The 26,903-nt window shown below is 49.0% G+C and overlaps 2 protein-coding genes and 1 pseudogene across 2 annotated transcripts; 1 reads left to right on the forward strand and 2 right to left on the reverse strand.

Annotated features, from left to right (window-relative positions):
- The first annotated feature begins 9,238 nt into the window (after positions 1-9,238).
- Positions 9,239-11,171, forward strand: LOC136498119 (serine/threonine-protein kinase SAPK5). The gene is made up of 3 exons (XM_066494058.1): positions 9,239-9,701; positions 9,862-10,383; positions 10,494-11,171. The coding sequence occupies exons 1-3, from the start codon at positions 9,582-9,584 to the stop codon at positions 11,016-11,018; spliced, it is 1,167 nt and encodes a 388-aa protein (XP_066350155.1). The 5' UTR covers positions 9,239-9,581; the 3' UTR covers positions 11,019-11,171.
- A 305-nt stretch (positions 11,172-11,476) lies between these two features.
- On the reverse strand, positions 11,477-20,804 carry LOC136498118 (DDB1- and CUL4-associated factor homolog 1-like). Its single transcript, XM_066494057.1, has 14 exons — positions 20,387-20,804; positions 19,689-19,779; positions 19,475-19,591; positions 19,185-19,360; positions 18,208-19,072; positions 17,947-18,044; positions 17,425-17,848; positions 16,742-17,341; positions 16,484-16,672; positions 15,493-16,017; positions 14,898-15,008; positions 14,671-14,789; positions 13,040-14,570; positions 11,477-12,398 (listed from the first exon to the last, which is right to left on the reverse strand). The coding sequence occupies exons 1-14, from the start codon at positions 20,566-20,568 to the stop codon at positions 11,697-11,699; spliced, it is 5,730 nt and encodes a 1,909-aa protein (XP_066350154.1). The 5' UTR covers positions 20,569-20,804; the 3' UTR covers positions 11,477-11,696.
- A 1,044-nt stretch (positions 20,805-21,848) lies between these two features.
- LOC136496283 (uncharacterized) lies at positions 21,849-24,000 on the reverse strand (annotated as a pseudogene).
- Between the last annotated feature and the right edge of the window lie 2,903 nt (positions 24,001-26,903).

Raw genomic sequence — 26,903 nt, forward strand, 5'->3', positions numbered from 1 at the left:
GGATCGCAAATCCCGGCGGCTGGTGCACGTAGACCTCCTCCGTCAAGTCGCCGTTAAGGAACGCTGACTTGACGTCCATGTGATGAACACGCCAGCCCTCCTGGGTAGCTAGCGCAAGGAGGAGTCGCATGGACTCCATCCATGCCATGGGAGCAAAGGCGTCGTCGAAGTCGACCCCCTCCTGCTGCACGAAACCTCTTGCCACCAAGCGAGCCTTGTGCTTGAAGATGGCGTCGGCTTCATCCCTCTTTAGCTTGTACACCCACTTAAGGGTGATTGTGCGGTGACCACGAGGAAGGTCAGCAAGCTCCCAGGTGCGGTTCTTCTCGACCGTATCCATCTCCAACTGCATCGCGGTGCGCCATGCCGCGTGTCTCTCGGCCTTTGCAAATGACTAAGGATCGCCGTCGTCACACGCAAGGTGCAACTGCGCCTCTAGGTTGTCCATCGTACGGTACCGCAACAGCTCGCCATCGTGGCACGCGTCAATGCGCTCCTCGTCATGAGAGAGTGGAGTAGCGAGCTCAACCGGGCTGTGCTCGACATGAGTTGGTGTTGGAGTAGACGTGCCCAGAGAGGTGCCTATCGGTGCTAGAGTGCGTGGTGGTGCCGGCTATGGTGGAGCCGGCGAAGGACTCATCGCAGCTGAGGTCCTGGCTGGAGAGCGTGGTGCTGTCAGAGTAGTAGGCGCCGGGGTCGGTGGAGGCTCAAGGACTGGGGTAGATGCGCTCGCCGAAGAAGAGCTGCCTACTCCCCCAGCTCCCTCGAAGTAGACGTACTCGACAGTGAAGTCGTCGTACGTCGGAGCCGAGCCGTCGTCCACCGCCTTGTCCCACGTCCATCCTTGCCCTTTGCCGAACACAATGTCGTGCGCCATGCGCACACGCTGTGTCTTCGGGTCGAGGATGCGGTAGGCCTTCGAGCCCTTCGCATAGCCAACGAACACACCTGGAGTGCTCCTGTCGTCGAGCTTGCTGATGTGGTCAAGCTCCTTGGCAAATGCGAGGCAGCCAAAGATCCACAAGTGAGAGACCGCCGACTTGCGCCCATGCCAAGCCTCGTACGACGTCCTATCGTCGAGTGCCTTAGTAGGCGAGCGGTTGAGGATGTAGATGGCCACCACCACCACCTCTCCCCAGAAGACAGCCAGTATCCCCCTCTGCTTGAGAAGGGCCCGAGCCATCCCCACAACTGTCTGGTTGTGCCGTTCGACGACGCCGTTCTGCTACGGGCTGTACGGCGTGGAGTAGTGGCGCTGAATGCCCTCATCAGCGCAATACGACGTGAATTCAGTCGCTTTGAATTCACCGTCGTTGTCGGTGCGCAGCACGCGTAGCTTGTGGCCGCACTCTGCCTCCACAGCAGCCTACGAGCGCCTAGTGGCGTCCGCAACCTCTCCCTTGCTACCGAGGACCATCACCCACATGTAGCGGGAGAGGTCGTCGACGAGCAGCATGAAGTAGCATCGTCCTCCTAGTGTGGCTGGTGTCACTGAAAGGTCCTTGTTTGGTTTTGATAATTGAATGACAACCTAGGTGGACTAATTGTGTTTATGTGAGATACACAGGTGATTAGTCCACAGGTATATGTGTGTGAGCAACATATGCCATGAAGGTGAAAATGGCTTGGAGATGTTGCAAAGCTCACACATGTGATAATGAAGGAGCTTAAATGCACATGAGACATGACATTGAGTCATGTGATCAAGGTGGAGAAGATCAAGACAAGACTTGGCTTGATGGACCGGTTGCAAGCGTGAAAGGCAAGTCGAAGGCTTTGGAGTGATGGACCGCATGGCGGTGAAGCTTGAGCAAGACTTGGCGCCGATGGACGATGGTAACGATGAAGAGTAAGTAGAGTCAAGATCGATGAACCAGTATGATCATGTGATGATATGAAGTGGATCATATCATTGTTGATCGTATTGGTGCATGTGTTGCATCGACATTGAAGGAGATGGAATGGAATGCGCAAGGCAAAGGTATAACCTAGGGCATTTCATTTCACCGGTCATAGGTGTGTAGAGAAGTTTATGACCGGGTTTAGGATAGATGGCCATACTATCAAGAGGGGCAAACTTGTTTGCATATCGGTCATCTAGTGCCACTCGAGTGATCTAACTTTACATTGTCGCTAGGATCGAGTGGCGTGGCAAGTTGAGTGGCTAACATCCTTTGGGAAATGATTGTGAAAATGCTAACACACATACACATGGTGGTGTACACTTGGTGGTGTTGGCACATTTACAAAGGCGGTGGTGTTTGCAGGGTTGAGATGGGTTCGGCGGGATTCGGCGCTTTCGGGAAAATGGAATGCCTATTTTCTATTGCGCCGAATGTAAATTCTTGTGGTTAGCACACTTGAGCAAGGGTGAAGAGAATGGAGAAGATGCTGGCATTGGTCAACTGACCGGACGCTGGATCTAAATGCACCGGATGCTGGCTGCCTGCGTCCGGTCGCGCTGACGTGGAGTGTAGCAGTAGCTGGAGAGTGACCGGACGCTGGTGCTGTGTTCGATCGCGTTCGACCGGACGCGTTCGGTCATGCTCGGGAGCTTACTAGAAATGACCAGACGCTGAGGGTCCAGCGTCCGGTCAGTTGAGTGCTGCTGCGTCCGGTTAGGTCAAGTGACCGTTGGAACCGGGACACGTGGTCGTCTGCGAGCGACCGGACGCTGAGGTTCAGCGTCCGGTCAGCACGACCGGAGCGTCCGGTCAGCCTGACCGTTGCCCAGTGAAGGGGTAACGGCTAGTTTAGCCCTTAGGGCTATAAATAGAAGTGGCCTTCGGCCATGGCTGGTGCTGAGCACCTTGGGGGACTTTGTGTCCATGCTTGAGAGTGCTTGGGAGCCCTCCATCATACACATACTTGATAGTGATCATTCGATTGTATGAGTGAGCGATTCTAGTGCGATTGCATCGTGAGGTTGCATCGAGTGGCACTAGGTGATCGAGTTGCAAGCCGGTGGTGCTTGTTACTCTTAGAGGTTGCCACCTCCTAGACGGCTTGGTGGTGGTCTCCGTCGAAGCGCGCAAGAAGCTTGTGCGGCGCTCCGGAGAAGTGCTTGTGAGGGGTACTTGTGCTCGCCCCGCGGGAGTCGCGAAGAGTAACTTTAGTAAAGCGTGTCATTGAGCTACCCTCACTCAAGGGGTAGGTTCTTGCGGCGCCCGACGTGCGGGCTTAGCGGGTGATGCTAATTAGCTGCCGAACCACCAAGTGAGCGGTCGACACAACGGGGACTAGCGTGTTGGCAAACACGTGAACCTCGGGAGAAAAATCATCGTGTCAACCTTGTTCTTCCCGTTGGTTTGCATCCCCATTACACAAGCTTGCTATTACTTTTATACATATTAAGCTTGTGTAGTTGCTCTTGTAATTAGATAGCTTGTGTAGCTTGCTAATTACCTTCTTGCTTGTGTAGCATAGAAGTAGCTCCCTTGTGTGGCTAATTTGGTTTTAGTAACCTTGTTAGTCACATTGCTTAGTTTGTGTAACTAAGTATTTGCGCTCTCTAATTAGGCATTGATTGCCTTATTATTGAGCATTGCTAGTGAGCTTAGTTAGCTTTGTGCTTTTGCTTACTAGCATGTGTAGGAGCTCCCTTGTTGTTTAAAGTACTAGTGGCATAGGTTTGTGTGACCTTGCTCCTAGAATTATTTAGGAGAGCTCTAGCTAGCCCGGCACCTTAGTTGCATAATTAGTATCTTTGCAAGGTGCTAGTGAACATATATAGAGGGGTATAGTCTTGGCTAGACCGATTGTTTTAATTCCGCATTTATATCGGTTAGCCGACGCGATTAATCATAGAAAAGACTATTCACCCCCCCTCTAGTCGCCATCTCGACCCTTCAGTCACCGGGCCACACAAATCCCCATGCACAAGCTCGAGCTCTCCTTGGCTCGAAAGCTCGCTCGCTGGGGAAAGGGGAGTCGCCTCTGCTTTGTTAACACGCAGACGTCGCAGAGCTGCTCCACATGGTCGAGGCACGACAGGCCTCGCACCATCTCCGTGGCACTGAGCCGCTTCAGGGCCTCGAAGTGAAGGTGCCTGAAGCGCTCGTGCCACTACCACGCCTCGTCATCCCGACAAGCAGCGAGACAGAGGGGTTGCGCCACCTGCACCTTAAGGATGTAGAGTTGATTTGCGCTTCTAGATACCTTGGCAAGAAGGCGACGATGGTGATCCCAAATCCTCATGACTCCATCCTCAACCACCACGTGTGAACCGTTCTCATCTAGCTGTCCCAAGTTGATGATGGAGTTCCTCAACGCGGGGATGTAGTAGACTCCGATGAGCAGCCTATGCTCACCAGACACGACGGTGAAGATGACGGAGCCGACGCCCTTGATCTCCACGCCAGAGGCATCCCCAAACTTGACGGAGCCTCGGACGCTAGACTCAAGCTCGGTGAAGAACTCCCGTCGACCGGTCATGTGATGGGTGGCGCCGGTGTCGAGGCACCACCCGTCAGTCTTGTCGTTGCCGGAGCCGTCGCCGAGGAGGGCGTGTGCTTTTGGCTCGTCAAGGTGGAGGAGAGACACTGCGGCTAGTGCCGCTGGAGGTAGCTCGATGCTTGCATGTGCCATGAATAGAGCCGGCTCCTTCTCCTCCGCCTGTGCGACGTGGGCCTGGCCGCGTCGTGGCTGTCGACAGTCCTTAGCCCAATGGCCAAGCTGACCGCAGTTGCAGCAGGCGTCGTCTTGTGCCGGCTTGTGCCTACTAGCGGCGCCGCCCTGGGCGCCTCCGCGGGCATCACCCTCGGCGCGTCCTCGCGCCTCGGCCAGGGCATCTCTACGCGCCTTGCGCGGCTTGCCACGCTTGCGGCCGCCTGTCGTGGAAGAAGGCTCCCCCTTCTTTCGGTCACCTTGGCTAGCAAGTCACTGCTCTCGAGTGAGAATGAGCTTTCTGCCAGTGGTGATGGGCCCCGAGAGGGACTGTGGCTCATCGCTATCGACGACCTTGAGGCGACCTATCGCCTTCTCGATCGACATCGTGAAGAGATCCAATAGAGACTCGATCGAGCGAGCCATCTGCTTATACTTCTCGGAGACGCAGCGGAAGAGCTTTTCGACAGCTCTCTCCTCACCATAGGTATCATCGCCGAACTGCACCATCTTCTGCAATAGAGTGTTGAGACGGAGAGCGAAGTCATCAACGTCCTCACGTGGCTTGAAGGCTAGGTTCTTGCACTCCTTGCGAAGTGCCTGCAGTGTGGACTTGCGAGCGCGGTCGCTGCCGATGCGTGCTGCAGCGATGGTGTCCCAAGCCTCCTTGGTAGTCCGCTTGTTGGTAAGCGAGAACTGCATCTCGGGCGGGACTGTAGTGATGAGGGCATCCAGCGCCCGTCGATCTAGGTCGTAGTCGACGTCGCCGTACCGGACTGCCTCCCACATGTGCCGCACCTAGAGCTTTGCCCTCATCACCGAAGCCCACTCGACGTAGTTGGTCTTGGTGAGGGTAGGCCACCTACTGTCGGGGCCGACGTCCCTGACGACAGCCTAGTGCCCATGGTAACCACGGTACCGATTCGGGGAGAGAGAGCCACGCTGCCTATGAAGGTCGCTCTCTCCAACGACCCGTCCGCCACCGTCGCCGTGCGCGCCTCCTCCAGGAGTGTCACCGCCGTGCGCGCCTCCTCTAGGAGCGCCACCGGCGCGTCTGCGCCTGTCGGGGCTGCCGCCGCGCTCGCGGGCGTGCGCGGCTGCCCACTGCGCCGCCCGCGCTTGTCCTGCCTCCCTCCCTAGCAACTCGAGGTCCGCGTCGGCGCTGTCGTCAGCAGAAACGGAGCTGCTGATGCTGTCGCGCAGGGCCTCGACCTCTGCTGCCGGTGCACGCGCTGCATCCGCCGCCGCCGCTGCTTCCGCCTCTGCTCTGGCTGCTGCCAGCTCCACCGCTGCCAGCCTCGACGCCCTTGCCGCCGCCGCAGCGGTCTCTGCTGCCGCTCGCTCGCGTTCCTCTGCCGCGGCAAGTTCAGCCTCCTACTGACGCCGCGTGCTCGAGGCGACCGAGCGTTGAGACTGCCCTACGGACATGACGCGCTATCGGGGAGCTGCTGCGTGGGGAGAGGGCTGATTCAGATGAGCTACTGCTCGTCTGCACAGAGGGAGAGGAGTGAGCAGGAGCGACCGGAGCTACTGCTGCTCCTAGCTGGGGCTGTTGTGCGGCTGGGAAAGGAGACGGGCAGGAGATGCTCAGGCTACAGGATAGTACGGCTCCGATACTAGTTGTTAGTCGCTGAATTCTTACTCTGGGTAGTAGCAGAATTCTTACTCTCATCGAGAGAGGATGACACTAGGAGTTGGAGCAATTTTCTGGTTTATTTCCAAATGCCATACAACCTGAGGGGTCGGGGGTATATATTTATAAGCTGCTAGCCAGCCAAGCATATGCCAAGATGCTAGTCTAAGATGCTGTCCTACATGCTAAGATGCCGTGCTGTCCTCTGGTCTAAGATGTTGTCCTCTAAGATATTGTCCTCTACTCTAAAATGCTGTCCTCTAGTCTAAGATGTTATCCTAAAAACAGACCATGCAGCCACAAAGACCATGTGACCAGCACATCCCCACAAAAACCAGCCCACGCATAAGACTTATCCCATCATCTTCAAAGGCCATATGATCCTCGCCCGATAGCATCTCTAAAAAAAAGTCGTCCTTATGATGTTTTTGGGACCAATCTCGAAAGAGACATGTATCTTACTGTCCATAGTGGCCGATTTACCCATCCCAACGGAGTCGCCAAAAGTGTTTTGGCACTGATCTGGTTCCACACTAAAAGAGGTAGATCGCTTGAATCGCGCGATGATTGAACCAGTTAGACCCATGGAAAAAAAAAACTAAGAACCCTCCCAGGAAGGAGCTCATCGGGAAGTCGCACCAAGGTTTGTTCTAGAGTTGGAAGGCCACCTAAACCGCCCATAAACATCATCGACCTGAGGAGTTTGTAGAACAATAAATAATATGTTTGGAAATGGTAGAAAAGTTAAGTCGTATCATGTTTTGATCGATTGGATACTGAATCGTTGGTGGCCCTTCATGTGTAGGTGGGAAGGTCTTGTGCTCCATTAGAAGTCAAAACTTTTACAAATCCCGTGTCAAAATACAACTCCTAACTCAGATCTACCTGTCAAAGCTCAAAGTTGGCGTGGCCGGTTTAGGAAATTGGCCTGGAATTCTCTCATCTGGTCTCCAAATTAGGCATCCTACATCTGCATTTCTATCGTCTTGGCGAGGGCTACACAATAGTAAAGTCAAATTATTGATTTAAGAAAGTCTTCAAAACTGGCTAGGTCGGTTTTTCCAGCACACCTGGCGCTAATCCATTCGAGGTTTAACTTGTGGGGACGGGTCTTGAGACCGGTTCTATCATTGCATGGACGGATACATCAGCGGCCACCTAAGGCCTTGTTTGAGTACACTTTAATCCATCCCGATCCATTTGTATTGGGCTAGATTGAAGTGTTGTTAAACCAGCCCTAAGAATGTTAATATTATCGTTTCTTTTTAGGACAAATCTTAGAAAATATAAGGGCACCATCCGCTTGGCAATGGCAAGGTTCCACCACAAATGAAACAGAAGATGCATGGACCCTGACCAGGCAAGGCAAGCAGGGAGGTAGGGCGCAGGCGATCCATCCATCCATGCACTCGTTGCGCCCTCAGTCTTGGCTTGTCGGATTCGTCGTTGGTGCGCGCATGTGGAAGCACCTCTGATGGAGGAATGACCTGGCTCTGGATGCAAGCATGAATTGAAACCGGAATTAAAAATGAGGCGTGAGCTAGCTAGCCGACGCGCTGCAAAAGGCTACCCAATCTGCCTGCTCAGTCGATCTTGTCCTCCTGCTTTTCTATATAGCAGCTGCAGCTTAATAATACATATACTACTACTAAAAGTCTAACGAAGCGAGAACCTTATTTGAATTGCCACTGCCCACTGCAACTGCTGCGGCTGGCAACTAGTCCTATATCCTACGAATAGTCTTTGGGCGACTTTCCATATGTTGCTGGCGACTAGTCTGCTACGAACTGTGAATTATGTAGATGTTAGAAGAAATTTCTTTACCTTTCTTGTATCTTGTGTTGCTTCCCTACTCTAACCAACAGTACCGGAAGTAAAGATGTTAGAGAACACCTCAGCTCAGACACTGACCGGTGACTAAGTCAGTCTCCTCTCCGGTCCGGCCACAACTGAGAGCCTGATGGTGATCTTTGTTCTTCAAACCATTGAGAAAGTGACGCTCCACTCCACAGTTAGTTGCATATTCTATTCTACAGTAGTGGTATATGGTATATAGTTATACGGAGTATATATATACCAACTGCAACTTGCTTCAATATGGATGTACATCAGTACTAGTACTGCCATGCATATGCCGTGTATATTCAGGTGTCTATTAAACGCAGAATCCTGTGCTCTTTGTGGTGAATGAATCTAATCTAATCTAGAGAGCAGGTAAGCAGTCTGTGTATGTACTGAAAGCGATGGTCGCCTTCTCAATTGCTGCTGCTGGTGGGCTGATGAGGCAGCTGTGCAAGGGCAGGGCTGCCATCGTGTCGTAACCATTCCCTCTTCTCTTTTAGTGCTGCTGGCCTGTTGGGCGGGTATTAAAGCCGAGCGAACATGCAATCCTTTTCGGTTCAAGAGATGAGGTGAGGTCCCTTTCAAAAAATAGAAAGCCCTTCAATACGATGGCGGATGAAGATAATTTTTATATATAAATTGTAGACCTCGATGAGATCTACAACTTTGTAGTTTTGAGTTTTTTCATTTGAGGACAGTAAGATGCTCAAAAAAATAATATAAAATTTCAGCACCATAATAATCGCCAACTAGTGCTTGCCACATTAGAGCACTAATATATTATTTGTATGGAGTTAAATGAAAATACTTTTTATACCAAAGTTGTAGCTCTCAATGAGATCTACAACTTTGTAGTTTTGAGTTTTTTCATTTAAGGACGTTAAGATGCTTAAAAAATAATATAAAATTTTGGCGTCTCCTGAAAATACCAAAAGTATTGTTCATACGCAAAACCGTCCAGAAGGATGAAAGTTAAACTTTTTCAAGAGTTGAAGGATCAAAGTTATCCGGTTTTGAAGTTCGAGGTTGAAATCTACACTTTGACGATAGTTGAAGGGCGTAAATTATACTTTACCCCCACAAGAAAAGAAAAGAAAAGAAAGGGCGGCAGCAGCACCTGCTCCGTCCGTCTTCCGACCGACTCAGCTCCACAAACAGGCCACAAGGCCACCCCACCACCCACATCCCCCTCCCCTCCCTGTCGTCTCTCTGTCTCTGTTTATCTCCGCCCGCCCGGCCTCCTCGTCGTCTTCTTCCTCCCAGCATCCCTCCCTGTTGCTACCTCCAATCCAAAGGAGCTGCAATCTGCAGCACCTGACCTGCTAAGGCTGTGGTTGAGGTGCGTTACTGCACAGGCGAATCCATCGTCGGCAAGAGAGAGAGAGAGAGAGGAGAATTATATTGCTTGTCAGATTTAGTAGTGATTATCATATCGCCAAGCCAAAAGCAGGAGGAGGAACAGCAGCAGCAGCAGCTCAAAGCAGGGATCCGATCCAACCCGATGGACAAGTACGAGCCCGTTCGTGAGATCGGGGCGGGCAACTTTGGGGTGGCCAAGCTCATGAGGAACAAGGAAACCAGGGAGCTCGTCGCCATGAAGTTCATAGAGCGAGGAAACAGGGTGAGTCGCCTCTCGCCTTGGTGCTGCTGCTGCTGCTTCTCTTCTCTCTTCTCTCTGCTCTGCTGCTGTCGTCGTCGTTTATGTTTGCTCTTCTTCTTCCTTTTCCTATCTACGGATTCTATGCCTGAAACTGAAACAAACAAAACAAAACAAAACGCAGATCGACGAGAACGTGTTCCGCGAGATCGTGAACCACCGCTCCCTGCGCCACCCCAACATCATCCGGTTCAAGGAGGTGGTGCTCACCCCGACGCACCTGGCGATCGTGATGGAGTACGCGGCGGGCGGGGAGCTGTTCGAGCGCATCTGCGAGGCGGGGAGGTTCCACGAGGACGAGGCACGGTACTTCTTCCAGCAGCTGGTGTGCGGCGTGAGCTTCTGCCACGCCATGAACATCTGCCACCGGGACCTCAAGCTGGAGAACACGCTTCTGGACGGCAGCCCGGCGCCGCGCCTCAAGATCTGCGACTTCGGCTACTCCAAGTCCTCGGTGCTGCACTCGAGGCCAAAGTCAACGGTGGGCACGCCGGCGTACATCGCGCCCGAGGTGCTGTCGCGGCGCGAGTACGACGGCAAGCACGCCGATGTGTGGTCCTGCGGCGTCACGCTCTACGTCATGCTCGTCGGAGCCTACCCGTTCGAGGATCCCAAGGATCCCAAGAACTTCAGAAAGACGATCTCGGTCGGTAATCTGCTTACTCTTTTGTTTTTTGGTCTCTTGGTTATTACTCTGTGGTCTGTGCTGTGCAAATGGAAACTGACATCTCCTTCTGCATCGCATGCAATTCGCAGCGGATCATGTCTGTGCAGTACAAGATCCCCGAGTACGTGCACGTCTCCCAGAACTGCCGCCACCTCCTCTCCCGCATCTTCGTCCAGAACCCGTACAAGAGGATCACCATGAGCGAGATCAAGAGCCACCCCTGGTACCTCAAGAACCTGCCAAGGGAGCTCAAGGAGGAGGCCCAGGCAGCCTACTACAACCGACGGGGAGTGGGGGACGCCGGCGCCGGCGCCGGCGCCAGCAGCAGCAGCAATGGTAATGCCAATGCCGTGGCAGCCGCAGCAGCCTACTCGTCGCAGAGCGTGGAGGAGATCATGAGGATCGTGCAGGAGGCACAGACGGTGCCCAAGCCGGCGAGGCCCGTCTCCGGCTACGGCTGGGACGCCGCCTCGGACGACGACGACAACGACCAGTACGAGGAGGAAGCAGAGCCCGAGCAAGAGGAGGAGCAGGAGGAAGAAGACAACTACGACAGGACGGTGCGGCAGGTGCACGCCAGCGGGGAGTTCGACATGAGCAGGCTCCAAATCTGACATGACACCTCTCTCTCTTATGTCTCTCCGTCTTGGCAATTCCCAAGTTAGCAGTCAGTTTTGTGTTGTGCATGCTGTTAAATGCGCGCCTGTAACCCGCAACGCTCCCCTTGTTTTCAGTTCAGATGCATTTTTCAGTCCCTGCATTTTTCATCTATATATATACCAACATGCCAGTCAACGACACAATAATGCACATGGTATGAATGAAAGGCGCATGTTCAGTGATAGGACTATTTGATTCGATTCTTTCTCATCATAAGAAAACACAAGAAACTGGCACCTCGAATCTTCAGAAAACAGGTATCAACATTTAGCCTCGACCGTGGGTAGACAAAAGTCTGATACTTGCACAAATAATATAATAGTCGGTCCTGATGCTTGCAACTTCATCAACGACAGTCCAAACTGAGCACCACAGCCAAAGTCAGCAGAGCAAAGCAAGCCCACACCATAAATAAATAAATTTTAATCGATCGATCAATAAGCAAAACTCACGAGCTTTCCCATCTTTACTTACATCATCTAACGCCTCAGCACTCCACATTCCCTAGCAGGAGCTGTGCTACCCCTAGAGCTAGAGGACAAGGAAATAATTACAAGCATAATGTGAGCGTATAAATATTGAATTGTACAGGGCCATGCTCCATGTTCTTCAGCAGGGCAGCAGCACAAAACCTACATGATCCAACCCTCCTCGTCGCCACTGCTAAAGGATTCCATCATATCACTCTCGTCGTCCTCCCCTTCGTCGTCACCCAAAATATCCATCAAGCCCCCTCCCCCTTCAAAGTCACCGCCATCATCAATGAACTCTGGGTCATCTTCAATGTCATCCGAACTGGGGATATCGTCGCCACCATCTTCATCACCATCATCGCTGCTGCTGCTTAACTCTTCAGAATCTGTATCCCCTTCCAGCACTGGCGCAAGGAGAACATCATCGGAGTCATCATTGTCATCATCATCCTCATCATCGGAATCACCTGCGTCCTCTGGATCTGAATCATCATCAGTTATCCGCTTCCTGCCAACTTCGAACAAGCGAGCAGAAGAGAAAAGCTCCTGGTGATCGTCCATAGCAACCACCCCAATAAGAGAATCATTGGGCTCAGTGGCAAGATCGAGTACACAGCGGTCGATTTGGACGGTTGCAATATCTGAGTAAGTCACCGCATCAATCGTGCGGAATGCAGGGAAAAGAGGTTGCCTGACCCTACGAGCATTGATGGATGCTGTCACGTCCTCAAGATTACGCCTCAGGATGGCATAGATAACATCACCAGTTCCATTAAACTTTATTACTGTCTGGTCCAGGGAAGGGACACTCCTCAAAAGCTTAAACTTCCTCAGATCCCACACCTCCGAATTTAAGATCACCTGTACAATATTCAATGACAGATAAGGAGACGAACACACTACCAATAAGTTCCTCTTAAAATAATGGCATGAGAAACAAATATATTGGTAGCAAAGCCACAGTGGATAAATTGACCTTTCAGAACATTGTTCATCATCATCAATACCCATGTACTAAGATAAATTTCCACCGCACTTAAGAAAATAGGTGACAAATGCACTATTATTTTCAATAGCCCACATATTTTTTTTAATGCCAATTAATCAATGCTGATGATTTGTAAGGTTCTTGTTGTTTTGCTACTCCATGCACTCCTCATTCTACTAAAAAAAGTTATCTGTACATTGTTTACTGAGATACTTTGTTTGGGCTCGAAAGATAAGATTATGTTGAATCCAAAAACTCTGTTACTGAATAAAAAATGGGACAAGGTTGAGATACAATGACATTAGCTGGATATGCTGCTGAACTCAACAGGTCTTCGAAGAGGGGAAGTACATCGAACAATCCTACTAACATAGTCATGAGAGAGAAGTGATATGTGAAGCTTAGAATGCCGTAAACACACAATAACATGCTATGAGACGGATAGAAAGACACTACGGTTCAAAACATATAAGTAGACGAGATTAATTAGTATGGTTCAAGGGAAAAAAAACACCTCATTTCCTGCTGGATGGAATCCACCACCACAGTAATCTGTGAACTGGTCAAACTGATGAACAGGATTTGGTTGCCTTGTATCCCACAGGACTCCATTCCAAAGCAACATTGTGTCTGAAGGACTGAAATGTATAATAGGTTGGACGTAACCCCGGCCTGAACCTGAACTGCTAGTGTTATCAGGAAGCCGCGTAGCAAGAGTATATGTCTGTACATCATACAACTGAACCTCCCGTTGAGCTGTATCAGTAGAAAGGGCAGCAAATGAAGTTCCGGAGTGGTTAAACCTAGCAGCTTTGCAGTCATCAAATGTGTGTAAAGGCCCTGCAGATACAGAGAAGGCATCCCAGATCTTAACCTCATTTAGGCTGGATGTGAGAATCAGCTCATTTCCACCAGAATATGTCGACTCCATCATTGTAACAAGATGTTGGTGGCACGTTTGAGTCTCTAGGAGATTTGCCGTGTTGCAGTCAAATATCCTTAATTCACCTGTGTGGTTACCAGCCGCAACTCGAGATGCATCTCCAAGAAATGTCATGCAGGTCAACAGTGATGCCTCATCACGGCAAACACGACACTGCTTGAACCTACTGTATATAAAATGACGATCCCTACGAGGTATCTGTATCCCACTAAATTGCCTACTTATCTCACGGCTTCCCATACGAGCAGCTATGTTTGCAGGTGCACTAAGGCTGCGACTAGGCTCAGGGCAAACATGAGGGTGCAAAAGAGAAAGTGGTGGCAAAGTTGTAACTGGAGCAGGACACTGGCGGTGTTGATGTTTCAAGTATTGTACAACCAGTGAGTCAAGTGTCATACGCTCCAAATTTCCTGATTGTTGATCATTCACACCAGGAAGTGCTGTAGTGGTCAACGCTCCTGTTGTGCCTTGAGAATTGTCCAAGTTGTCAGTAGAAACATTGTTGAAGTTTGTCCGACCACAATGAAATGAAGTAGGAGAATCTACTGCTACCGACAGACCTTTGCGAGTAGGAGCAGGAGTTTGGAATGCAGAGGGTTGGTACATTTGATCAGTTGTTGCGAGGCACTTCGATGCCGATGTAGAATTATTATCCTTCACATCCACAAACTTCCTCTTAAGTGGCAGCGACAGTGGTATTTTATTCAACATTTCTGCATCTCCAGTATCAGCCGCAATAGGTACAGGACTTTTAAGGATGTTGCTTGCTCTGCTACCAGAAATAGGATGCGGAGACAGAGCTCTTCGTGAGAAACTGGATGAGAAGGTCAGTGCCTTTTTCTTAGATGATGGCAGGATAGAATCTGTTTTCTGGGAAGATTGATCTGTCGACATGTTTATTTTATCTGAGAGAAATCCCTGAACACGTCCAGAGGGCCACTGTTGCTGAACAGATGATGCTTCCAGGGCAGCAACTTGGTGGGCAGGAAGCACCGCTGCTGTCAATGGTAAAGGTGCAAGGCCAGCCTCCTTCTGGAGCATGGCGGCAGTGGCAGTGAAACCAGACCCAAGGAGATGTTCATGTATCAACTGCATCAGTTCCCTACACACACCCCAAAAAAAAAAGAATAAGAAAAGAAAAGAAAAGGAAAGAACTCAAAGCTGCAAGATAATGCAATAGAGCAATCATACAGAAATCAAACCTCGAGTGGTAGGAGATAGGAGTAGCAGCAGCTATCCCAGCTCGCTCAATGCGCCTCAATGCTGGAGCAGCAGCATCAGTTGCTGCTAATGTTGTTTCTTTTCCAGAATTTGTCAATACCTGCCAAAGAATCATGTGATCATAGTACTCGTTTAACCAACCTTGCCTGTTTAGAGGGTTGAATCTGCAAATTTATTATCTATAATCACATAAGATGAAAGCTCTTACCGCAATTAGTTCAATTGCCACTTGGGTCAGCTCAGCTTGCCATCTTCCACTATCGCCCCCAGACGTCTGGGCACTGGTATCACGGATCAGTTCTGATAATTTCTTCCCCACCTGAAACAATGAGTGGATAAATATCTTCAAGGTACGCATTCAGGAATTATTTGACAAAACTAATCATCTTGAGCTATATGTAAAAGGCACAAGGACATATAAGATTATGCCATCTGCGTTATCACAAAGCCACAATGAAGAACAAGCCTGGGCGAATTAGGATTTTTAAGTCTTCAAAAGTATGCTTTTGAACACTAAATTTTCTCATAACATATTAGAGATTGCTAGAGAACGTATATCTTGTTCATAGATCCAGGAAACATGAATCTATCAATACAACTTATATACAATAAACATGTAAGCAATTACACTAATTGGAGGTAAGAGCTGATAAAGATGACTTTTTCAAATGTTAATAGGCCCTATAAAAAAACAGAGGGAGCACTCAGCTTGCAGTGGAATCGTAGTTAACAATAGTCATGAGTTGCCACTGTGGTTTATAACACTGGACGTGAGATAACTAATGTTCTGTAGTATGCAATACCTGGAGCTTTGTCAGTATATGTGCAATTGTATCATCTCTAGCCAGACCAAGCAGGACACGGCAGGCAAGGGCTCGAATAGAATCTATAGCCACAGGATGTGTAACCATCCGAGAACCAAGAAGCTGTAAAAGAATTTTTATGCCATTATTGGCTCTTACAACTTCTCGAGCTTGACGGTATCCTTGTTCCAATTGAGCAGCAAGACCAGGACCACCACCTCCAACTCCTAACGTTATTCTTCGATCACCGACTACTCCAGATGGCACAACAGGTGTGCTAGTTCCTTGATGCAAGGTATTGTTCCTTTCAGCAGGGTTGCCATCACCAGATCTTTCACGAGATTCACCCTGATTTGCAAGTAGATTCCTATCTAAAATACTTTTTTCAAAGTTCTTATCTCTGCTTTCTGAAGCAAGCGCTTGAGCAGCTGCAGGTTGCTGATTGGCAGTCGACAATGGTTTGTTGCTGATAGAAGGAGGTGGGCATACAAGATTGACGAGGACATTCAGTGCTGGACAGATCACCTGATTCACAAAAACAGTGAAAGTAGATTTTTCACAACCTTACCAATATCTTGGGTTAATAATCACAGGCCTACCAAATTTTGTGCAAACCTGCCAATACTTGAGTAGTCTTCTCACAAAACTACAAATTTGTGACCATTCATGACCAATCGGGCCCACATCAGTCATAGTTCATCAAATGTGACTTGGGCTCAGCTGGCCTCATGCCACTTACATGTGGACCCAGCTGACCATGAAAGGAGAATGATCACAAAGTTGTACTTTTGTGAGAATGTACCCCAAGCAGTGGTGGGTTTGTGAAATGGGCACAGAATGACGTAGGTTTATATATAGCTCAAAAGATAAGCAGATTTGTCAAGTTCACTGAGTGATAATAAGAACTGATATTTAAATAACACTTCAGAAATTATCAGGGAATTGCAAAGGTTATTTAATTCATACTCATATTTTCAAAGTGAAGCTGTACCTCATGATCAATATAGTCGAGACTTTTCACCGTGTCTAATAAGACAGCCATACCAGCACGATTGTTGCTTAATGTTCCCTGCACTATTGATTTGCGGACATGTGGCTGTGGCATAAGTGTTATGATGTGAAGAACTCCAATTGCATATTGAGTTAAGTCACGCAAATACCGATCACCATGTGCCTGAAACTGTGAATCAAATCAGGTTATTAACAAGCCCCACATAACCAAACAATGCATGTGTGCGGTGTGTTTTACCTTACACAGCTCGAGCATAGTCATGTGACCATTTGAGGCAACAAATTTATCCAACACAGGCCAACGAGCTCTCACAAGAGCAAGGCCTAACTTTCTGTCCCGCTGGATCTGACGAAAGACAGCATCCATAGCTTCATTGCTAATGTCAAAAGGTTTGTAGCCAGCTCTTGCACTAGAAGTGTTCCGGGCAATACTACGGATGCTTTTGCTTGGCCGAATGGAATCAACAAGCTGAAGGAGATGAGCTCTAAAGTATTGCCGTAGAGCAACACAAGTATGGTATGCAACTTGCTTCTCTGATGCAGTTAAAACTTCAGCAGGCGGACGATCATTCCCTTGATTTACATTGGAGGATCCTGCTCCTCCAGAATTATGGCCAGACCTTCCAGATGCGCATCCACATAGGATATCGAGAAGCTTTTGCATCCCATCCCGGGCATCAAATAGATCCAGAACAGCTTTGAACACAAAAGCAGCAGCGAAAAAGATGGCCACATTTTTTCTAGCTAAATCTTGTGGGCACTCAAGAAGTTGAAGTGCTAATTCAACAACACTGTCAAGTGTGTCAGAGGAAAGCGCACAAACACGTTCCATGGTAGACTGCAAGCAAATCAGAAGATTAGCATGGTAGAGAAGTAGCACATCAGCATTAAGATTGCATGAACAAGTATTGTTGTGTCTACCTGAAGAGACCCAAAAGTGAATAAGCAGGCAGAAAGACCCATATATGTCGGGGTAATTCTAGGAATAGAGAGGATCTTCTGAATACCACCACGATCAACAAAGAGTGCGGCAAATTTTCGATGGGCAGCCAGTGCACAAATTAATTTAAGGACATCAGGGAGTTGAGCAAAGTGGTCACGTCCCTCCTGGTCTTTCATGCTCCTTTGCAATAACGTGAGGCAAACATCAACACCTTTTTCATGGAGAACAGGACCCAAAGCTTCAACATACTCTCCCAAAATCTGTAGACACTGGATGCTATATTTTTCTCTAAGTTGTAAGAGCTGTGCTTTGTCACTGATAACAAAATTTTCCAAATCCTGGTCTTCACTGGTTTGGACAGCTTCTTCCACTGCACGCCGTTCACCAACTTGATTTGCACTTCTGTAACACCAAAGTGAACTCTCAGATAAATAACAGATCAGTGACAGAAAACAATGAGAAACATAATGTGCATGTGTGCAAGCATTTCTCCCCATTACCGTGAGACACTAGTTGACACCGCAGCCTCAACAACAGCAGATGCAGCTTTCTCCGCCGCTTCTACAACTGCATCACTATTATTTTCGCTTTTCCAAACCTGCAGAAGTGTAGCGCTCCAATAATAAGACATAGTCACTAATGAAATACTCCCTCCGTTCCAAATTATAATTCCAAATTATCAACTTATAATTTGGAACGGAGGTAGTATGAAACAGATGCTAACAAGCTATCTGCAAGTTCGAAGATGTTTTTTTCCATACCTCCAAAGCAGCAGATTTCACAAGCTCGGCAGCAGCATCACCTGCTGCTTTCACAGCTTCATCAGGTGCATTTGCAGATCTGGCCTCAGCCTCAGCAGCTCTCACTGCCTTCAAAACAATGTCAGATATATCCTTCAAGCCAATAATGCAATCCCTGAACCGATCTTCGTATTCTTCTTTGGAAATAGCGCTAAACGACTCGAGGCCTGCAGATCTATTGTTCACATCAGTTGCCTTCTTTGGGTCATCAACCCTCACCACATTCCTGTCTCTAGTAGACCGACCTCCTATTCTCAATCCAGAGGTTGGTGATAAAGGTGTCATTTCACACTCAGGCAAGCTGTCTCCTGCTTTTCCCTTCACTCTAAGTCGGGAGGGGGCTCGACCCAGCTTTCTTTTCAACAGTTCGCCATTTTCGCTGATCTCTTCATCTTTAAGAAGCCTCGGCACAGAATTCTTTTCCCCATATTTTGACTTTGTGTCACAACCACTTGTGCCATAACATCGATCATTGGTCCAATCAGCCTCGGGGGCATCAGAATTATCCAATGAAGCAACAGTGCCATCCAATGACCTTTCTCCATATGCTTGCCTCATTCCAACACCAGGCTCATTGTCCTTCTCTGCTGTCGGGTTGGTTAATAATATTCCATACCCAACCCTTGTTCCATCCAATCGAGAACCATCTTGGGCCAGACGTGATTTACCCCTACTATCGTCTCTGCCTCGAGGATACTTGGTGTCTTGTGGATGATTAGCATCTCTCTGAGAAGATGAGGCATCCCCAAGGACTCTTATGCGCAAAAAGCGCATGAGCTTTGCTGATACACCCAAAGTCAAGACATCCTCTACCAATTGCCCACCGCTGAGGTGAAAAATTGAAACATGCAAAAAATTAGATGAATATCATAATGAATTCGGTAGTAAAAGGATAGTACTCAGTACCAGATGATAAATCAATGAGACACTAACAGTACCTGCACAACGCCATAGCGAGCAACCCGATCGCATATGTTCTCAGCATCTCAGCATCTGTGGGTTTATTTTTTCCTAGATACTTCCATTCACATTCATTAGACGCTTCAGGATCCTCTGTTACCCACTTTTTAATATTATCTATGATAGAGTCTTCAAAGACGTGTGGATACGGAGGCTGAAGAAAAGGAAGGCAGAATGAAAAGCTTAGCACAGTTTGGAACGGGTGGAATAGATTGAGAGCAGACAACAGAAAGAGTACACGACACAAATGCATAGAGGATAAGCTAACCGTCCAGGCAGAGTGACAGCTCAGGAGCAGCCTAGCAGCGGCAGCACGTACAGCAACAGAGTAGGAGGTGTCCGACAAGAACTTACAAAACACCAACTCATAAAACTCGTCATTGTCCTGTTGATAGGGTTAAAGTAACAGTGCTTAGTTATAGAATTAATGGGCAAAATGAAATTACGCTGATGCATACAGAACTCCAGAGTAGGCTACACACCCGGAGCAAATTGGCCAGCTTCCCAATTGTAGATGTGCTCCTTGTGTTTGTGTTATTGAACGTTGGGTCAGCTGCACATAACTCAATATATCTGCAGAGGCAAACAAATGGTTAGGAGGCAATCGAAGAAGCAAGTCTGCAACTCCTTGTGTTTGTGCCATTAAACATTGGGTTAGCTGCACATAATAACTGAATTAAAGTGTGGATGGCAGTTTTGCCTCGTACATGGTAAAAATCGAGCTAGTTATTTGCATGAAGCCTCACGAGCAAGATGGCAAAGAGTAGCCGATATCCGTCTGCCAGCGTTTCAGTTTAGTATGAAGTTCCCTTTTAATCCAGTCAATGCGGTTAAGTTGGCCAGACAAGAGTACTTCAAATAGGGATAGGGATGTAGCTTCCCGCCTGGAACTGGGCAAGGTAATATGCATTATGCAAAGCAGAGCGGGTTGCTGCCATACGCACACAAGCGGTGGTGCAACCCGGCCCGGAGGCAGGGATAGGATAGCTAGAAGGCCCTAGTATAGGCTAGAAACCAAGTGAAGCGGGAAGCAGCAATCTAACTAACAGGGAGGAGAATCGGCTCACAGGAATAGAACAGAATTTAAATTAATAAATAAACTGGTAGAAAGAGGATGAAGGGAGGGGGAGGGGGAGGGGGAGGAGCGGACAGTGACTGAGTGAGGCACAGCAACACTGACCTGGCTTCGTGGAGCTCGCACATGGTGGCGAGGGTGTGGAGGAGGCGGGGGTTGGGGTCCAGCTCGCGGTCGAGGATCCTGGAGATTACGGTGTGGGCGCGGGCGAGCAGCGCATCCTCGTCCTCGTGCGGCGGGCCGGACCCGGGCTCGTCGGCGGCGGCCTCCTTCTCCGACTCCGCCATTGGTAGCGCACAGGATTAGGGTTAGGGTTTGGCGCTGCCTAGGGTAGGGTAGGAGGCTGCGTTGGTGCAGGTGGTGGGCGATCGCGAATTCGAATCGAATCGAATGGAATGGAATCGATGGAGAGGAGGAGGTTGGGGGAGGAAGAAGCCAAGAGGGAAAGAGAGTCCCAACCCAAGTCGCGACTCGAGATCGAAGGGCAAAGGCGGCGCTGGCGAGGAGGGGCGCGCAGCGCAGCCCGCAAGCAACCTGCTCTCGCGAACCTTCTCAGGTTTGGAATCCCTTCTTCGCTCGCCATGGGCTGGACAGAGTACCAGTGGAGTAGGGTTCGGCTCAAGAATTCGGCCCAACTAAGAATACGAACTAGAGGGGGGTTTTTTTTCCTTCTCTTTCTTTCTTTTTTCCTATCATCATCATCAATCGAAATTCCAAATCTCACTGGGTCACTCCGCTACGCTTTTGTTGCCCCTACTAGATTCACACTTGGCCACAATTTGAAATCAAAATCAAAATTCAATGGGCAACCGCACACCAATTTACTCGCTTTCTCGAGAGAGAACTAATTGAATGGGCAACTTTGTAGCTAGGCTCCTAGCTACTGGACTAGTTAGACATGTTGTGGGGCTAGAAAGAAATATGATGGTCTCAAAAACTTTAGCAAATTGGTAGTGCCTCGGTTGAAGTAGTGTAGAGTCAGAAATAAGTGCATGTAGTACCTAGTTGCAATGAATGAAGGTACAAATTGAAATCATGGACGGAGGGAGATTGAGAAGGGGGACGGACATGCAGGGGCTGCCCCGGCCCCCTCCCCCGATGACTACTGCTGTTTTCAAAAGAGCATATTAGTTTCATACTAAGGGATCCTTTGGATACCCAAAACCCTGCCAGTATCCCTGCCTCATCCACGGGTGGCAAGAGGCCCGTGCCTCTGCTCCCCTTCATTATCCACGGGACCATTTGGATACATATCGAGCCCAAGAAAACGCGTGCCTTTGGAGCCCCATTCTCGCCATTCCACGCGGCTTAGAAAAAAATGTCTCTAGACTCGTGATTATTTTCCCCATGGCTATTTAGTTTTGTGATTCGAGCAAATGTCGATGTGTTATGGATATCGTTGATCACCATCACAAAAAAGATGGAATCATCCCATGAAAATTGTCACTAAGGCAAAAAGCAACTCTAGTCGAGACACATCATATCACAATATCATATAATACTTAAACGACAATTACAGAGACGAGTTCATATGTTTCTTACACACATCATCAGTTGACATCAAATACTACATTAAAAAACTACCCAAAGAACGAAATGTGCAGAAGCCAACCCCAAGAGCAAGAGGGTCGTCGCATGTATCACCAGCTGTCTTGAAAACCTTCTCTCTGATGTAGAAGCCAACCCTAAGACTGCCTTCGCTTACACCAGCTGTCTTATTAGGCTTAAAAAACCTTCACTCTGTTTTCCACAATCTTATCACCTAGCAATGCCTTCACACAAACCCTCAGCTGGCCACTAACTTCAACAGATGCAACAGAACGTGAAAGCTGGATACTTCTTCCATATCCAACAAATGGCACTTCATCGTCATCAGAATCTAGTAAGATGACTTCTGCACCAGCCACCAGGTATGCTGGCGGTGCCGGCAGTAAACTGGGCACGTAAACCATGCGGCCATGATCCACTAGTGATTCGGACCTCGATTGTTGCCTCCACTGAACGAATAATAGAGCCAAGTTGAAACTGCAGTTCGCTAAGCTTGCTAGCATAATCCCTTTCCAGAAGGTGTGAGTGAAGCCGAGCGAGAGAAGTGGCGGTAAGTTACAGCTAGAAAGCTCAACCATTGATCCTCAGACTCAGTAGTGCCCTTAACCTTCAGATCAATCTCAAAGGTGGCAGGGTCCACCACCACAACAGCACGTGTACGGGATTCGTACTTGTTGTTAACCTTAGCTTTCTGGGAATGAAAAACGACCTAGCTAGTTAGCTAGGGCAAATAAAAGGCAAAAATTGAACAACAGCCCCCGGCCCGGCCAGTTAAACTCGCTAGCCTAGACGCTGAAGTAGTCGTCGACGACCTCGGCCATCACTTCCTCCCGCTTGATCCGCCACCGTCAGCCTCTTCTTCTGCTCCTGCTCCGCCGACCGGCGCGCGCTGACGACCAACGATCGTGTCCTGTTCTTCGTTGATAGATGCGTGTTGGTCCCTCATGCATACTTTTGGCTTTATTTATTTGCCCGCACCCCAGTCCGATCCGCCCCCACCACTACTGGAGAAACAGGGTCTTTGTCGAGTGTCAAAAATCGGGGCAAAGAATTACACTCGGTAAAAAAGGACACTCGGCAAAGGACTTCTTTGCCGAGTGCCAGGCTCTCGGCAAAAGCGTGGCACTCGGCATAGGCTGCCCCGCGTAACGGTGTTCGGCCACGTCCTTCTTCGCCGAGTGCCTGCTGTTAGGCACTCGGCAAAGATTTTTTTTTTTGAAAAATACTTTGCCGAGTGCCCCTGACACGGTGCTCGGCAAAGATTCAATTTTTTTTTAAATATCTTTGTCGAGTGCCTTACAGCATCGGCACTCGGCAAAGGGAGGAATTAAAAAAAATTACATTTTTTTAAATACCTTTGCCGGGTGCCTATGTGAAGGCATTCGCCAAAGAGAAAATTTCTAAAAAAATTCAAAAATCCACTTTGTCGAGCGCCTTATTCTTTGTACTCGGCAAAGACCCCCTTTGCCGAGTGTCATGTCCCGGTGCTCGGCAAAAATTTTTTTTGTTTTTGGCCTCCAAATTTTTTTGTGCGGCCCTTTTAAAGTACCATGAACTCCTCGTCAGAATTTGGGGATTTTTTATGGTTTTTTGATATATTTAGTTACTTTATTTCGTTTACTTGAATTTTTTTGAAAAATATAAATTTGAACTGCACGTCTTACGAATAATGGAATTTAATGATTCAAAAAATGATAGTCATGTTACTGAGTGTAGTGTGAGGCCGTATCCAGGAACGGACCCGAAATTTCGAACATCTTGTTCATGAAACATGACCGCGAAGTGTTTTTAAATTCTATAAAAAGCAAACGAAGTCCGAAAATCATGAAACTTGTTGAGATGTCGTGATATCGTATGTGGAGGCTATGATAAAAATTTCAGAAGATTTCGTGCACGTTGCCTCCTTTGCCGAGTGCCTCCCTGATCCGGCGCTCGGTAAAGGGGCGGGTGGGGGCACTTAGGCGAATTCGGCCGGGCAGTCCAAGCCACACCCACACAGACAGACAGCCCCGCGCCGCCGCTCCCAGCCATCCCCGTGCCGCCTCCTACCAACGCCGGCCCGTCACCGCGCCGCGCGCCGCCCTCCCCTCCCCATGCGCCACGCCCGCCAGCCACCGGGCCGACGCCGCCCTTCCCCACGCCGTGCGCCGCCCGTTGCAGCCCCTCCCCATGCCGCACGCCGGCGCCTGCCCCCGCCCCCGCCCCCGCGCCCGCGTGTGGCCGAGCGTGGCCAGCTCGCCCACGCCGGCCCACCAACACCGGTAGGTGGAGGAGGGGAGGGGGGAGGAGGCGAGGAGGAGGCAAGGAGGAGTAGGAGCCGTCCCTGCCCCCGGCCGTTCCCGTGGACCGCCCCCCCCCCCCCCGACGCCGCCCGTGCCCGACCCTGTTCTTGACTCCGGCGACCCCGACCCCGACCCCGACGCCCCCGCCCCTACCCCCGACGCCGTCAGGTATGCCCTCTCTCTTGTTGTTGTCGTGGTAGTGATAGTTGTAGTAGTATTAGTTGTAGTAGTAGTGCTAGTGGTAGTAGTAGTATTAGAAGTAGCGATAGTAGTAGTAGAACTAGTGGTAGTAGTAGTAGTAGAACTAGTGGTGGTAGTGGTAGAAGTAGTGGTAGTAGTAGTAGTAGAACTAGTGGTAGTAGTAGTAGCAATAGTGGTGGTAGTAGTAGTAGAACTAGTGGTAGTAGTAGTAGCAATAGTGGAAGTAGTAGTAGAAGTAGTGGTACTACTTGGATATATTCTTCTGCATGGATTGATATCTAAACTACATGGCTTCTCTTAAGACGTATGTGCTTGTCGGCCATCGTGCCATTGTTTTTTGCAGGTTTTGAAAACCTCACCGTGCAGGGGAGGTTCTGCCGATTTTTTTTAAAATGACAATATTTTGTTCCATTTTTGTAGAGAAGAGCCCGCCGAAGCCGAGTCGGAGTTCCCGTCGCTGTGCCGGTCTGCCTGCACCGCGTCGCCTCGCCACTGCACCAACCCGCCACGGCCCCGCTAACCTGACTCCGCCACCACCCTAGGTATAACCCCTCTTTCCGTATCATGGTCGTAGATCGCGTAACCCAGTTAGGCGTCTCCTGTTCGAAAGAGATACGGTTGGAGGTATGCAGATCTTTGCATATCTATGATCGTATATGTTTTGGATTGTCCACATTTTTTGGATAGCCCACGGATGCGTAGATGGGTTAGTTTCCATGGTCTGCTTCGGTCCAAGACAGAGTTTCGACATCACCTCCCTGTTGTTATGCGGATACGCACTCTTCTTTGGTAGGACGTGTATCTGGAGAACAGTGGGGAGGTGGTGCCGGAATTCTGTCTCGGATAGGAGTAGAGCATGGAAACTAACCTCATCTACGCATCTGTGGGTGAGATTAGGACCTATCCTCACCTATTAGATAGTAGGAACACCATGCAGATGCAATTGATGGTTACATTACTCGTTGATACATATGTTAGAAGATGGATGACCGTCAGTGGATGTACATAGGCTGGAGAAGTTAGAGTGATTACACCACGGAATGGATGAACAAGACCGATACTTTCTTGAACAGTGCATTTGGCAAGGCTGCTAAAGGACATTGCCTAGTTTTGTGTCCCTGCAACAAATGTGGAAACAGAAGAAGGGTAAACAAGGTGGAAATGGGTAAACATCTTATGAAGAATGGATTTACGCCGGACTACACCCAGTGGGTCCACCATGGTGAAGCCCATCATATGAGAGACGAGGTGGTAAGACCACGGGTAGAGGCTTTTGATGCTGATGCCGGGGTAGCAGACATGTTAGATGACTTTCACCAAGGACAGTTTGATAAGGGACGTGAGAAGGAGGAGATGGAGGCAGCCACATAGGTGTTCTATGACATGATAGACTCGGCACAGAAACCCCTTCACGATCGGTCAACGATGTCTCAACTGGATGCCATTGGACACTTAATGGGGTTGAAGTCCGAGTTAAACTTGAGTCGAGAAGGCTTCGATAAGATGTTGGCCATGATTGGCACCATGCTTTCAGAGGGCCATATTCTGCCAAAGAGCATGTACGAGTCACAGAAACTCCTTGTGCACTTAAGATGTCGTATGAGCAGATACATGCTTGTCCGAAGGGGTGCGTCCTATTTAGGAAAGAACACGAGCATGCAAAGTTCTGTCCAAAATATAAATCCTCTAGGTACCTGGATGTAGACTCTGATGATGGCCAGAAGAGGCAACTTACGATCCCCATGAAAATCCTACGGTACCTTCTGTTCCTACCGAGGATCCAACAACTATACATGACCGAGGAATCCGCGAAACAGATGACATAGCACAAAAATGGCAAATGATACAATCCTGACAAGATGGTACATCCATCCGATGGTGAAGCTTGGATCCACTTTAATGACAAACATCGTGACAAAGTAGATGAGGCTCATAATATACGTGTCGCGCTGGCAACAGATGGGTTCAATCCTTATAGAATGATGGCTGCCCCATACACATGTTGGCCCATCTTCGTTATCCCCCTTAATCTCCTCCCCAGTGTCTCCTTTCAATGACATAACGTATTCTTATCGTTGATAATTCCTGGACACCCAGGGAGTAATATGGGTGTGTTTATGGAGCCTGTGTTTGATGAATTGGTCCATGCTTGGGACGAAGGAATATGGACATACGATCGAGCTACAAAGACAACCTTCAAAATGCATGTTTGGTACCACTACTCCCTGCATGACTTCCTGGCATATGGGATATTCTACGCCTGGTGTGTTCATAGGAAGTTCCCATGCCCAATATGCAAGGAAGGTGTGAGGTTCATTTGGTTGTAGAAGGGTGGCAAGTATTCATCGTTCGACAGACATCGTCAATTCCTATCTCTTGACCATCCATTCGGATAAGACATCAAGAACTTTATGAAAGGTGTCAAAGTGACAAACCCTGCATCGTGGATGATGAATGGTGCCGAGGTTCATGCTCAGATAGATGCTCTCGTGCCCAATGAAGAAGGTGATTTTGTGGGATATGGTGAGCAACATATGTGGACTCATATCTCGGGCATGACGAGGCTCCCCTATTTCGATGACCTTCTTCTA

The sequence above is a fragment of the Miscanthus floridulus genome, chromosome 12 (genome assembly GCF_019320115.1).
Source record: "Miscanthus floridulus cultivar M001 chromosome 12, ASM1932011v1, whole genome shotgun sequence".
NCBI lineage: Eukaryota > Viridiplantae > Streptophyta > Magnoliopsida > Poales > Poaceae > Miscanthus > Miscanthus floridulus.